The 15,124-nt window shown below is 41.2% G+C and overlaps 1 protein-coding gene across 3 annotated transcripts in view; it reads right to left on the bottom strand.

The window, feature by feature from the left end:
* LOC130685630 (uncharacterized) overlaps positions 1 to 15,124 on the bottom strand; it is a 58,356-nt gene that overhangs the window by 27,991 nt on the left and 15,241 nt on the right. Inside the window, exon 1 of one of the 3 annotated variants that reach the window (XM_057508958.2) lies at positions 14,887 to 15,045. The exons of 1 other annotated variant lie outside the window; for it this stretch is intronic. In XM_057508958.2, coding sequence (XP_057364941.1) covers positions 14,887 to 15,002 — 116 coding nt within the window. In that variant the 5' untranslated portion in view covers positions 15,003 to 15,045. Of the gene's footprint in view, positions 1 to 2,882; positions 3,337 to 14,886; positions 15,046 to 15,124 lie in introns of those variants that run through there. One more of the 3 variants, XM_059494660.1, reaches the window with a different exon arrangement.

A 15,124-nucleotide genomic window follows, 5' to 3' on the forward strand; every position in this document is an offset into this window, starting at 1 on the left:
AACAACTGCTTGGCTGTTGGCATTCTGGCAGATTGCTCGACGAGAAGCAATTAAGTACACTTATAGGGCAGAAGAAAAATCTGTTTTGGCTTTGTAATCAAATGTTTTTTTTTTTTTGCCTGAATAAAAAGGGCACAAAAAAAAAGTGAAGAGCTTATGGCGAAACGTTCATGTTAAAGCCATGATTTGATTTCATCATAAAGGTGTTGGACAAGTCAGATAGCAACTGAACGAAGAACGGAACGCAAAAAAACCGTGAAAAGAATGTCATGGAAAAGACGGCCGTGTGTTAATCTAAAGGCCGGCCAAGCTTTGAAGTTTCATCTAGTGTTCAATAGCTGCTTGCTGCCATGCTGATGTGATATACGGGCCGTTTTTTTTTTTCTTCTTCTTCTTCCTCCCGGCTGTTTTCATCCGGGTATAGAATATTCTCGGGACCCTTTTCCGATACATTGGTATGCCATCATCTTCCTACAAAAAAAAAATGCTTTCCTCCTTTTTTTTTTTTCTAGTATCAAGGGCGAATCTCTCTTAAACTCTTCAGCTCTTCCTTATTGAAACGGGCCCGGGAATAAACGCTCGGCAAGAAGAAGAAGATGGAAAACAATCGCTCCATTCTTCGACCGCCTTACTAGGAAGTTTATTTGTTGTTACTCCTTTCTCAAACGGCCGAGAATAAAACGAAACCAACTCCCATCGCCACACGTCGGAATTGAGAGGAACGCACTTGTGCTACATAGCGGGACGAATCAAAACGATCGTGAATCCCCCCTTGAAAAAAAAAAACATGCTTACATTATGCGCAGAGTTGGGAAGAAAAAAAAAAAAATAAATAAATAAAAGAAACACTATGCCGGACTGAATGGCATTGCTGGAATGCTGCACGATGGCATAGAGAAAAAAAAAAAAAGGCCCTTCCGCTGTATTTCCTTATTCACTCTCTCTCTCTCTCTCTGTCTGGGTTTACCGAGACAAACCAAAAAGCTGCTTCTTGCCTGCCGCTGATGATTTTTTTCCGGTATTGTGTTAAGCGTCTGTGTAAACGGTCCCTTTAAAAAAAAAAAAAAAAAAAAGCGGCTGTGCGCATCTTTAAGACGGATGGAAGAGTGGGACGTGTAGGTTAAAAGAGGCCACTTGGCTGGCTGGGAGCTCCAACCAAAGAGACGGGAAAAAAAAAAAAAAGATGAAAGAACCGGTGAACATTTGAACGAAACTTTCCCCTCGCAATGGAGTCGCTCTACGTGTTGAGTGTGTGGAGAATAGGAGAAAGAAAAAGAGAGAATGGAGAGGGCGGATACTCATCATCGGATAGAATGGGGAGATGAACGTTCAGCTTTTATGCACGATGAGGCGACCGATCAACCCACAGTCCCGCAGCCTCTTTCTTCCTCTTTATTTTCGCCAATAGTTTAGTGCTATTTTATTCCTTTCTTTTTCCATTTCTCCTTCGTTTCGCCTCTTCTTCTTCCTGCATACATATTTATTCGATTCATCTTTTGCACGTCAACTCTCAGAATGCTTTTGCTTGTTCATAATATCGATGAGGAATGGGCCAAATAGAATAGGGCACGTGCGCCATCCTCGACCCGCTTCCGATATACCCGCGACGCCGCCAGCCCATTTGCTCTGTCATCTCTTCTGCATCTCTTTCGGCGAAGATTCAGTTGACGGGACGGCCCGTTGTCACACTTTTTTTTTTTTCTCTCTCGTTTTCCTATTTCCTTATTCATTAGTTTCTCTCTTTCTCTTCTTTGTTGTTTGGTCTTCCTATTTTCCTTTTGTGTGTGTGTGTGTGTCTGTGAAACATTCCAGGTAGAGGTGGTCACGCGATGTTTGAAAGAACAAGTTGTCGATGGTTGTCCCGTCGTTCATGGAAGGAGAAATTGATCGGCCACTTTATTCTCCTTGCGATTATTCTTCCGACGATGGACAACACAAAACACGATGGAATGAAAATTTCTACTTGTTTGCCATTTTTCTTTTACAAGGCGCTGACTCGTTTTTTTTTTTTTTATTTTCGAATAAAGAGAGGAATTGAAATCGAGAATTCGAGTCGAACAAGTTGACGGAGACGAAATGCGAGATAAGCGAAAAAAAAATAAAACAGCCGTCGTCGTCGTTTTTTTTTTAGAAAGCGGAGGAGCCAGTAGAGGAAACTGGGTCAGTTGTTCGCCTCCTTTTTCCTCCCGTCTTTCGTCTTTTCTCTCTCTCTCTCTCTTTCTCTCTACCCCGTCTTCTGTTTGTTTTTTTTCCCCTCTGCTTCGCCTGCTACAGCTGCGTGTTGGCTGCACCAGTAGCTTAACACTACACCCGGACTACTGAAGGGAAAAGAGGAGGAGCAACGGGAAAAGACCGCAAGTAACGAAAAAATTTCATAAAAGAACCAAGAAAAAAAAAAAAAAGACAACATGTGCGCATCATCATATCTCAGCCTGGTGAGAAATACAGTAATAATGGCGGTTAATGGGAAAAAAGCAACGGGAAAGAAAAAAAATAAAAAAACAAAAAAACAAAAAGATAAAAATAAAAAAAAAAACAAACTCTGAGAATGGCGAGCCGTGCGGAACCGCTATGTTTTGTACGGGATAAGGGCACCGTGTACGCTATGCACCATGTGTCGTTTGCACGGCCACGTTTTTCTATCTGTGACGCTTAACTTACTAACACAGTTTCGACACATGTCCCACGGTAAAGAGATGAGGATAAAAAAAGAAGACAAAAACGACGACGATGAAATCACATGGTAAGTCATTTCTAGATCTCCTCTTCCCAATTTCTTTTCTTCTTTTTTTTGTTGCGTTTTAGCTGAGAGCTATCACGGCGCTTTAACTGAAACTCTAACGGTGATGATGTTTTTTTGTTTTTTTTTTTTTGTTGCTTACCTCCTTAATAGATGAAAAGATCTCCGAAAATGTTGCGTTCGCGATAACTCAAAAAAACAATTCACTCCGGAATGATGTGTGTGATGACGTAAATCGTAGCTCAAAATCGAAGGGTAGGAACGTTGTTATTTGTAAAATAACTTTTTTTTTTTTTCAACTGATCGGTAAATCAGAAAACTGTCATGCTAATAGACCCAAACTCCAGAGTCTATACGTGACGTATTCACTTTCGATGTATGTAGATGAATGTGTGGGTGGAGGGTTGTTGAACGATGATTCACAATAAAAAAAAAATAATTTCGATTTTCAGCTGAACGATGAAGTGAGAGGAACCGAATGTAGAAAAAAAAATAATTACGCTATCGCAACAGGACAGGAAAAATAAAAATAAGGAACACGAAAAGTAGACGTGCGCCGGGCTGAACGCTGGGACGTCAACTGGTTCGTAGCGCTGGCGAGAAAGTGGCTGTATACGCTAGAACCGAGAGCTTTGCCAGGTAGGGCAGCAGGTAAAAGACTCGAGGGATAGGAGGAGGGAGTAGGAGGAGGAGTAAAGAACGAAGGAAAACAAAACTTTTTTTTTTTTACAAGAAAAGGCTAGCTGTAAAAAAGAATGCAGCGCTAGCTGCGAGGGCCCTCTATCGGTTAAGTCCGACTACCTTTTTAGGACCGTCAGAGTCTGGCATTTTTTTTTTTTTTTCGTTAGTGGGTGGCGAACGTTTTTTAAGTATCGTGTGACGTCACAACCAAGCACCCGTATGATGTGTCGTCATCGTGTAAAAGAAGAAGAAGAGCCAAATGGCGGTGGGAAAATTCTCGTTGGTCGTTTCTCCGAAAGCTCTTACGATGACAATGTCACCTGGACCAGCCGCTGAGGGTCACGGGTGTCCATTGAGCCGTTTCCTTGCGCTTCCTTAACGAAGCCATTGATCAAGGCAGACCCCCATTGACCGTCCGTCGTTTTTCACTTTCCACCCAAAATGTGTTTGAAAATGGGAAAAAAAAAAAACGTGACGGCTGCGAAAAGGGTTTGAGAGAAATCGAATGTCATCAGGTGAGAATGAAGAGGTTAGCAACAAGCGTTTAGTACAATCAGTCTAGCAATGATGACGACATCATCCAACCAGCTTCCGTTCTCTTATCTCTTCTTGCTGCAAACTCCAATCATTTAGGACGGCTGTGCTTCTAACCAACTTTGACTTGATTTCTTCAATGCCACAATGTCAAAGTGCGAGAGAGCGTTCCCTTGTAATTCACGGCTCCCACCGATATTTTTAACGACTTTATCGCATACATGAGTGTTCTCATTACACTAGCGTGTCAGGGAGAGACCGTCAGCCTTAATTTGATGTTGCCAATGGCATCCACTCGACCCCAATAACATGTTTTTCTTTCCTTTTATTTCTTACGATTTTGTAAAGTCGATAATTACGACTTTCCCAGTGTGTGTTGTTACCGTTCTTTTTTCTTTTTCAAATCCCATTTTTAAAGGTGAGAGCGGCCGAGAGCGAAGCGTTTGGCGTCTCAAGCCAATGATACGAGTGACACGGCGAATTTCAGTCGTTAAAAGAAAATTTCCCCTTCGTAATAATGACTGGAGCCTCCCAGAAAAAAGAGGTACACTCGAGAGTCGTGACATTGTTCCATTCGCTATTAGACTGACGCAACGAGACCTTATCAAGGTCGCCGAGATGAGACACGCCACGCCTAGCAAAGCGGTTCAAACCAGTAGCATAATTATCAAATTCAATTTTCTTTTTGTTGTTCAACAACAAGTGATAACAGCAGTCGAATTCGCTCATTAAATTGGCTGACATTCGAAATAGTGAACAGGGTAGTAAAAAAAACAGCAGACAATTTTCTATGGGCGATAGAAATGCGCGACTGGGATGCGATCCTCGTTAAACTAGCTTTAGACGAAAATGCTGCACAGCCGTAATTATGGGCGAATACAGAAACTCAGACAAGCTCAATTGGTTTTCGCTCTATTGGTGTGGGAAAAAAAAACGTCAGATATGTCGCAAAGATTGCGGTCGCAAAAAGAACACGAGCGGTCGGAGAGAAAACTGGACAACGTTGACGTGCGGCAAGGCCAGCGGACAAGAGGCCTAGAATGAAAAGCAGTCAGAAAAGTCGTGACGCCGCTGAACTAAATACCGTTGAACGCGGTGATTCAGCTAGCCACGAAAAAAAAAAAGAAAAAAGAAAAAAGGAAAAGAAACGGAATTGCTCAGCTGAGGCTACCACACAGAAATGAAACCATTTGAAAACCACTTACGAACCAACAAGACACAACAAAAAGAACGCGCGCGCAAAAAAAAGTAAATCAGATTAGATTAAAGATAGATATTGAACTAACAATAACAACAACAGCGGTCAGCGGCTGTATGTAGAGGGGCCACGCCTGTGCACGATTTTCTTTGGTCAGCTAACTTTTACCTGACGATAGAGATGAAATATGACTTGCCCCTCAAACTGAATGCGTTCGATTTGTATTCCCGCCTTCTCTTTCCCCCGGTCTTCCTTCTTTTTTTTTTTTTTTTCGTCTTTTTTTCTAACTAGACCCCGTACGAAATAAGGCGTTGGCCCTATTTTCAACAATCAACCAGAAAAAGAAAAGGGAAAAGAGAGCAAAGAGAAAAGTTTCACTTTTGCTTTTCATTTTTTTGTTAGGGGAAAACATGGTCGATGTAAGACGCGATTGCTTTTGAATGTTTCGACTGCCCGTGGCAGGGAAGACAAATTGTGGCCGTCTAAATTATGCGTGACCAGTCGGTTCAGATGAAACAAAAAAACCAAAACCATTCACGTTTCTCCTTGCCACCAAAAATGTCATCATCGCCATCGTTGAAAGTCGAACAACTGGCAAAGGGAATTCTTAGTAGGACGAATCGAACGACCAGTTGGAACAGAGAGAAAGGGCAAAAGAAAGCAATAGAAATGTAATGAACGGTTGTCACCTGGCCGTAGGGAGGAGTCGCATCGAACGATGATACATCACGACTTTTAGAACGGCCTAATCGAACCGATCGACCTGCATTCAATCGACACGATTCAAGCCTTGGGCTTTTCCTCGACTATAGCAACCACGTCACCCATTTTCCTTTCCTTTTTTTTTTTTTCTTCAACGGCAAAACGATTCAATGAAAAGAAAAATGTGAATATATTGGACTTTTACGCAGGAAATGAATTTTTTTTCTATTGGACTGTCGTCATCCATCAGAGATAGGAATTCCGGTTTTTTCTTTCTAAATGGACGGCGATCATTGGGATTGAAAAAGCTGACGCACGACGAAAGCCAAACTAAATGTTATTAAATATTTCCTGTAATCCCCCTCTCTCCCCCAGCGCGCCAATCAAATATAGCCTACGCGTCGAGCGGAAATAGTTTTCTCCACGGCCAACGAGTTCACGAATTGAAGCTGCGATTTCTCGTGCAAATCATGACATTGTCCGAGAAAGGAAAGTGCTCCGAAAAGACAAAAAATTCCAAACCGGCAGGAGCGCTAACGCGTTTGCTTCGCCTTTAGCAACATAAATCGACTCTCGTCGTAAAAGTGGTAACGCTTCCAGCATTTTCAGCAAGATGAATCGGAATCTGGTTCCACGGTGGTCAGAAGAAAATAGTAGAAAAACATTAAGAGGAATGTGTTGCGTGAGGGTTGGGCCTCACACAACTTTGTACATAGAGACTTAAAAGGGGGAAAGAGAAGTTCAAATTGAACGGCGGGAATGCGATAACGAGTGAAAGTCTATTTTTTCCTTTCGATCAGACTCACTAGTTCGTGTAGGCTGGCACTGACCGAAAAAAATATATAATACAATTTCCTTTCATTCCCAGATAGTTCGACGTAAAAAAAAAAAAAAAAAAAAGAAATAGGCCTCACATAACTAAACCACTGAAGTGTGTTTGGAACACATACACACACACAAAAAGAACGGCGTTGGCACGATTTTTAGAGAGTTGTGTGATTTTGATTGTTTTGTGCGTCTGTATGTGTTTATTAGTTTTCCCCCCCACCCTCTTGCCTCTCGCTATTGTCAACCCGCTAGCTAAATTCTATCGGTATCGAAAAGTGGCTGGATTTCACTTCGGACCGGAACTGACCGGGAAAATTGGAGCCATTACTGAAGCAATCGTGACGGCAAGAGAAAGCCTTAATTCAAGGACCAATATAAAACATATTGTCCATTGAAAAATGTCAGCCCTTCTCCGTCCGCTGGGTGTTTTGTTTGAAATTCAAATTCGAACGTAAAAGAATGTCGAGATACAAATGCAATTTAATTGGCCTTTCGTCCTTTGATGGCCAACAAGTTATTCGACTTCTGCGAAACAATTTCAATTGATGGATACGCAATGCTCGACATGTTCAACGATCGCAATGAATCGGCCTTGGGCCTTGGTAGATGAATAGGAGGAGACAGAATTAATTATCTGTGAGCCAACAATCACGAAACACGTTTGCACGTATACACAGTGCTGAGATTGAAAATTTAAACAAAAAAAAAACAAACGAAACAAAAGCAGTTTTTCAAATCAAACAAAGGGATTCTATGTAACCATAGTCGAAAACGATTGCTACTTTTTTTTTTTGCGAGGGTTCCAGTTCTGCAACAGCTTCCAAACGTGTCCTTGAATGAAGGGCGTTGTTTGTTTTTTTAAGTTCCGTTTCCATCCACGGCATCTTATCTTTCCTTCGTTAAGTAACCGTAAATTTTTGCTTAAATTACCCTATTTTTATCGCTACATTTCCCCCATTTTTATTCCCATTCAAAGCGCCCATTTTTTTTGCCGTGTTTAACTTCGTTGGTGACCGTCACTGCTTTTTAAGCCCACCCAAATTGGTACTCAAAGTCTTCTATGAACGGCCAAAGGTCTCCATCGTGAATGCCAAACAACGACTTTTGAAATTTTCGCTGAAAGGTCGAATCTTTCATAGACGTGATTAGTCGAACGTATGCCCCCCCCCCCCCATTCCCCTTGTGCGCTAGAAAGCGGATCTTGTAATCGGTTGGGGTGTCCAGCAGAGACAAGAGTCAGAGATAACCGAAACGGAAGCGTGACGCAAGTCACAGCTTTTCTTGACCTTGACTTTAGTTGTTGATCAATAGTTTGTGTTTTTTTTTTAACTGGATGCCTTTGATTCAACCATTCCAAAGTTTCCTACGTTTGACGATTGCATTATCGTCAGTTTGGCGTGCGTGCCATTTTGGCCGCGTGGAATGCGTGGGAAATATTAAAAAGGGGAAGAACTACGGGGAAGTAACGAAAAGAAAGTGAAATTTCTCCTTCGTCGTAGGGTGGCGCCCAGTTAGCGAGGCATGGGGTCTATTGCGTGACCCGTCAGAGTTATTTCACTCAAATCTCAATTGGCGTAACCATCTCGCAAACGTTGCACGTATGCATCTGTATGACACAGCGTGGCGTCACTGTCGCTTTCACCTACTGACCTACATTATTAACCGACTGTTAAGATATTCTGCTCGGCCGCTCTTCACGAGACTTAAAAATAAAGGCACTTGGACACGCAATACCAGGCCGCTATAATAAAAAATAAAAATAAAACTCAAACACTTGACGAAGGCCGGACAACGTTTAACAGCATTGAAACAAAGGACAATCTCCTGGATCGTTTTGATTCAATGTTGTTTTGAAACGTGTAACTGTAACAACCATTAATTATTCATCAACAATGGGCAAAGGGAACTTTCAATGTTGCGCGTCCAAGCAAAACTTCCGGTGTTAATGAAGGCCGCGCAAAGGTCTCACAAAACAATTATTCAATTCCGCCAGTGTTTCGAAGAATTTGCGCAAAGTGACAGGCCAAACGGGACATGGAGGACTAGGGCGGCAAGGGCACCGTACATTGTTTTGCTGTTCGGCATAAATGAACAAAGAGTTGGAAAAGAGAGTGACGCGGAATAGCCATCAAGAAAAACATGACACACGGTGCGGAAGCTAAAGAGGCGAACTTTCTGCGTGAGTGGCTTGTTTTGTGCGAAACATTGTTTGTACTCACGTATTGGCCACCCTTGCCCATTTTCAGAGTGACGACTCTGTTACCCTTTTCTTCTTTTTTTTTTTTTTTTTTCGACTTGAAGTTTGAAAGCGAAGGTGAAACAGTCGGGATGCCTTTCTCTTTCTATCTTGCACCAGAAACGAATGTTGTACCGCTGACGGGCTGCCCTTACACACAAAAACTTTTGTATTCTTTTCTTTTTTGCCAACAACCTTGAATGCATGTTGAACGAATTAAGTCAGTAGAGATACAACAGGTTCCCCGTCGATTATTTAGATAAAAAGAAGGGGAAAACACATAATTTTTTTAAAAAGAAATGGAATCATATGAAATATCTCATTCGCTAGAGAGCGTGCGCGTATAGCGTCTATTAGTCGCTAGGTGTGGGTCTTGCACGAACACCAGGGACGGGCAAAATCAGTCCGCTATGGTATTAAATTATTATTACTATGTTTTCCGTTGTTTTTTTTTTTGTTTTTTTTTTAGCTTTTCATGTACGTCCTAAACTGAAAGTTGCTGGCGCCGGCCAGTGTACAGCCAGCCTCCGGGAGACCCGAGTTGCTGGCCCTGTTACTCATCAAGATAGTTCCCCATACACATGCAAGCCAAGGTCGTTCAAAGCTCACAGCTGGTTAGCAGGCATTCGTTCCGACAAGGTTAACATTGAAAAAATGTGAACGCTCAAAAATCAACTTCTTTCCCTTTCTGTGACGTGCTTCTAGGGTAATGCTGCAACTTCGCATTGAAGCCTGGCCAGCCATGGTTCTATTTCAACCCTCTCATTTTTAGCTCCGTTAAAAACCAGGCAATGAAGACCAGCTCACCGAGAAATCTGTCCACGCGTGAAATAGTTAATGACCAGTCATTTCACTCCCTTCACGCGAACGCTCCCTACGTGAGGTCGATTTATTTTTCCCACAGGAGATCTGACCGACGTCGTATCTAGCACCTTGATAACATTCCCCTTCGCAATCTGCCTTTAACGCCATCTTCTTCGTCTACGTGTATGTCATAAATTTTCTTTTGTTGGATATGTAATTTTTATTCACAAACACAAAGCGGTACGTGCGTGTCGGGGAAGGGACAAGCGGCGCCTCTGGTTGTTCTGCCCGTCAGCCTTGTGATTCCTCGCTTATTGTCCCGCTCTCTTTCCATCAAACTCTTTTTTTTTTTTTTTTTTTTTTTAGGGCTTGTCTCATAAAGCTCGTCACGTGTAGCAGAAGAGGCGCAAACTCAATTCGGGATTGTTATTTCAACATCGTTCGTCACTCGTTCCCGGCCTGTCATTTCAATTTACGTTATTCACGCTACTACATTTTTTTTTTTTTTTTTTATGATAGATCATCTGCCTTTCATATTTGGACTGTTGAGCGTACGGCTCCACTCTTCTGTTACGCGCACCCGTTCGCGTTTTTACGTGATTCTTTTGTGTTAAGACGATTGGTAAACACAAACACGGTCGGTTGAATCACGTCGCGTGGAAAATCCCCAAGACCAAAAGAATTAGGTGTTAACGGTGTGTGATAAAACTCCTGAACTACATTTCGGCCGTAATCGTTAAAAAAAAAAAAAAACGAGGACAATTTGAGTGTACTTGTAATCATACACGCTAATAATCCGGCAAGGTGTAAATGTAAAGATTCTCCCCGTTTTTAACCAAAGGGTATAAACAAGTACGATATGAATACGCCCATCGTGAGAATAATTTCGCACTGATTACACTTTCAAGGTGATAAGAAGCTGGAATCATCTGGCTACTACTGGATTTTAAAAATAAAACTATTTATAGATAGGGGATTTTTTACGATCAATAGAGGTTGAATAAGAAGGGAGGATGACGTTTGAAAATTGTTGTTTGGAAGGAGGGGGGCTTTTCGAATTGTGTTTATCCATTTCAAAGAAAATTGTAGTAAAAGAGATTTTCGGACCGCAGGTAGTTGACGTTTGGGTGGATGTATGGGGGGGTAGGATGACATCGTTAGATCATAAGGGACAATAAGAGAAAAAAAAAAGTCACTGAGCTTTAAAGTTTGGGGTGATGGGGCGCGACTTTTAAAGCTAAAAATCCGTCAAGAATTTCGGGAAATGAAATGCTTGTTTCTTATTGTAGTCTCAGTTCGGTGTTGTGCATCCCGCTTGGAATGCTTTTGAAAGATTAGTTTACAATAACAACCTCTCCCCTCCAGAAAAAAAAAAATGGAAAGGAACAAACAAACAAACAAATAAAAAAAAAATGGTTAGCGTAGTCAAAGCAAAAAAAAAAAAAAAAAAAAAAAATGAGAGAGCTAGACATGTTGTGTGTTTGTATGAGTTCGGTAGCGATTCCTCCGCCAGATTACCTTGCCACTCCGGGGGTGGACGGTCGGATAAGTCCCGTCTCTTTGCTATATTTGTCTTGTATACTGTGGACAACTACCAAGGTCAACCTGATCTTCCGTCGTCTAAGCGTCCTAAAAGAACACGTCTTCTTCTGCTCCCCTCTCTTTTACACGACAATTTATTTTATTTATTTATTTTTTTTTTTTCGAAAAAATTGATAGAATAAAATAAAAAAGACGGTGAAGTAAAGCCCAATGTCTAACCCCAACCCGCCCTATGATGGGTGTGAGTTCATCTGCGATGGCTAGCGGACCGTATTGTACAACTTCGAGCTCGAACACGCAGGTCGCGCCTGTTAAATGGGCGGACTCAAGGTCGACGCATATCCGGCCAAAGTTTTTGAAACATAAAAGGACAAATAGGGAGGAAGTTTGCCCACAAGCAATAGGGGGAGATTCTTTCAACACAGCGAGAATAGGAACCTCTTACTTCACTTTTACTTTAAAAAAAACTTACAACTGAAAGAAGGTCTCGCACGGGGGGTAAAGAACTCGTAAAATCATTTCATCATCGCCACGTAATGATTCTTTAGAAAAAAAAAAAAACGGTACACAAAAAAGTTGGTGGAAAGAGAAAAAGGTAAACTGAAACGGTTCATCCGCTTATTTTCTACGGAAGCGGAAACAAATTGAAAACCACTGAATCGGTAAGATTTTAAATGATTTTGGTTATTCATTTTTTCATAAGAAAATGAAAGGAGGAAGGAAGTCAAGCAGGGGGTGAAAGGCGTTTCCTAATTGTGCGGTTAAAACAAAACAAAAAAAAATGTGTCCACTAAACGAATCCATTTTGTCCGATCACGTCCCAAAAATCTCTCGACTCATTTTCTAGGAGAACAAACACAGCGGGGTTGCTCGCGATCGTTAAAAAGGAAAACCAAACAAAAAGGGAGAGGAAAACGGTAAACACCTGTGAGCATTGCATCCCTTGCTTTGCATGGCAATCAAGCTTTTAACCCTTTCAACACTGTTGGGTCATATTGATCCATGTTTGTTCCAGCAATCGTTAAAATAAAAATGGGGTTTCTATTTTTCGGGGGCTCTTACATCATCGCGCTTGAAATTCGACTATTTAAAATATAAGAGCAAATTTCAATCGGGAGTGACTGCCTTGCTGATTGGTCTTCAAGGTTTCAATAGCAATGGTTTAAAAAAACACGAGCAAATGAATTTCATCTCATTAAAGGGAGACTCTAGTTCTCAGGATATCCAGAGCGCGAAAATGTGCGAATTTCTTAACCCGGTTACGTGGCCATAATAACACGCGGGACTATCGTCTATACCACGCTGTCCGTATGTTTCTTAAATATTATTTAAATTCCGAGGCCATTACGCTCGTGGAAAAGAAAAAGGGCCAACAGACGCACATAGGAGGAAAAACAACGAAATACAACAATCAACAGCAGAGACCATTGTTTTGTTTTCTTTTTTTTTCTTTTACTGTTTCTTGGAACAATGCTCTTTTATCGTTCAAAGAATAAAGGGAGGAAAGAAAAAAAAATGGAGGCAGTAAAAAAAAAAAAAAAGAAAATAAGAAAATAAGAAAATAAAAAAATTAACGAAAATGGATAGAATCCGAACGTTATTCTATATATTGTAAGTTTTCGGGGAGAAATGAGGTTCTCTTACTGCCAAGTAATCAGAAAAAAAAAAAAAAAAAAAAATTCAAGGTGAAGACATAATGGAGACTCGTTATAGCAACTTGAGTAAGATGATATAGCGTTTCGTTCGTTACCACACATAACGACTAAAGGTGCACAAGGGTCTTCGAAAATGGCCACAAAATCTTTTAAGATGTGAGAACGCGTCAGATATAGAGAGTGAACAAATAGGTAGACAGAGAGAGAGCTCTTCTCCATCAAGTGGAAATCAAGAAACGCGTGGATGGGAAAACGCTCAACAGAGTGGAGAAATCAAAATAACGACCATACTTGTATAGTTTTTGTGTATATAGTGTCGTATTTAGTCCCCTTTTTTTTCTTTTCTTTAAAAGGAACGTCTCTACAATACACTCACGCAGACTCCCAAGATCCCGAGAAAAAAAAAAAAAATCTCGCTAGATTACAATAGATTGTCTACTACTGCCCGTTTTTGTTTTTTTTTACACGCTCTTCCACCAGAGTCGCTTTCTCCTGTCGTCTCCTGACAAAAGGGACGCTGAAAAACGGGAAGAAAATGGACAAATAAAAAATAAACGTACAAATAATACGTATAATATTCACGTACTTCACCCCCCCCCCAATGATGCAATAGCCCCAGAGAACTAAAAAAAAAAAAAAAAGAGGATCCTCTTCATCCCCCCCCCCTTCGAGGGGTGATTATTCCACAACAGTCCGTCACGTACATCTGTACAATAGTATAGAGAAAATGGAATAATAAAAGAAGAAAAAACCATTTTCTCTCTTTCACTTTTTTCCCTCCTCCCTTCTTCTAAAAATAGGCCTAGGGTGAATAATTACTCGGCAGATCTTGCATCTTCTGAGCAGAGGAGAGAAAGCTGTGGGCCTTTTGCGCTCACGCTACAGGTAGTCGAAGAGCTGGGGACGCAAAGACGCGCACGCTCGGAAAATTATAGGTCTATTCACACACGCAGAGGTCGACGCGCACACACACGGCCAAGTTTTTTTTTTTTTAATTCCCTCCCTATCTCTCAAACGCGTACACGCACAGTACAAAACTGGGAAACGCTGCGAGCGTTAATTAAGGCTTTCATAGGGCACATTTAATTTGACCTTAGCGAAAAAAAAAAAAAAAAAAAAAGAAGAGAGAATCCCAAACTCCCGACAAAAACATACAAGGCAGAAAGGGGTAATGGGTCTTTGGGGCATGAGGTCCTTTCTTGATTCTTTGTTTGCTTCGAAAACGCAGTTGTTGTTGGTTTTAACGACTGGCGACGACAACCAAAGATGAGAACCGTTTCGCACTCACGCGTGCAGCCTATGAAATTTCGCCTTGGAACGATGGCAGAACGTGAAAAAAGAAAACGATCCGCGTGCTTGATGCAAAAGTGGATTCTAAGAGGACGCATGTTTCACGGAGACTTGTCACTCATCCGTCGTGATAGTCCGATCGCAAAAATAACATCCCCCCCCCCCCCCCCCCGAACAAAATCAACATTGTCAACTCTTTACATTCAAAAAAAAAAAAAAAAAAAAAAAAGGGCAAAAGAAAATTCATAACAAACAGGTTTTTACGGGCATTCACCTAAGCTATCATCATAAACCCGTTTTTCTTTCTCCGTAAAAAAAAAAAAGGCCGTTCATTTGTTTACAGTAAAAAAAAAAAGAGAATAAAAACAGGGAAAAAAAAAAATCTAATAAACCTCAGCGGTAGTAGCTTTTTTTGCCGGTAAAGACGACCTGCTCGACTTTGGTTGATTCGCTTTCTATTCTTTCATTCTTTTGTTGATGTCGCTGTCTTAAAAAAATAATAATATGCATGTCGTACGGGCACAACAAAAGCGGACAAAGTTCCGCAAAAGAAGGTGTTGAACACCAAGTAAAAGAGAGAAAAAAAAAAAAAAAGGTTGAAGACTCAAGATCGAACTGTCGGTACCCGACAAAATCAAAAGAACAAATTAGATCGTTTCCGTCATGATGAGCTTACCGGTTATTATCGCGCTGTACATTCGACAAACGTTGAAGAGTGAAACTCTTGTTGGCCAAACTTTCTTTGGCTGCCGTTTGAGTGTTGCTAGTGGCTGACCTTTGAAGCGTCCACATTTTCCAGTCGATTACAAAATTCTGAACTGTTGAACTGTTTTAACTTCCAAAACGAAAACGACGAAGCCTCGAATTGTTTTTGCGCGCAAAAAAAAAATAAAACGCGAAATTATTCACAACAC

The sequence above is a fragment of the Daphnia carinata genome, chromosome 3 (genome assembly GCF_022539665.2).
Source record: "Daphnia carinata strain CSIRO-1 chromosome 3, CSIRO_AGI_Dcar_HiC_V3, whole genome shotgun sequence".
Classification (NCBI taxonomy): Eukaryota; Metazoa; Arthropoda; class Branchiopoda; order Diplostraca; family Daphniidae; genus Daphnia; species Daphnia carinata.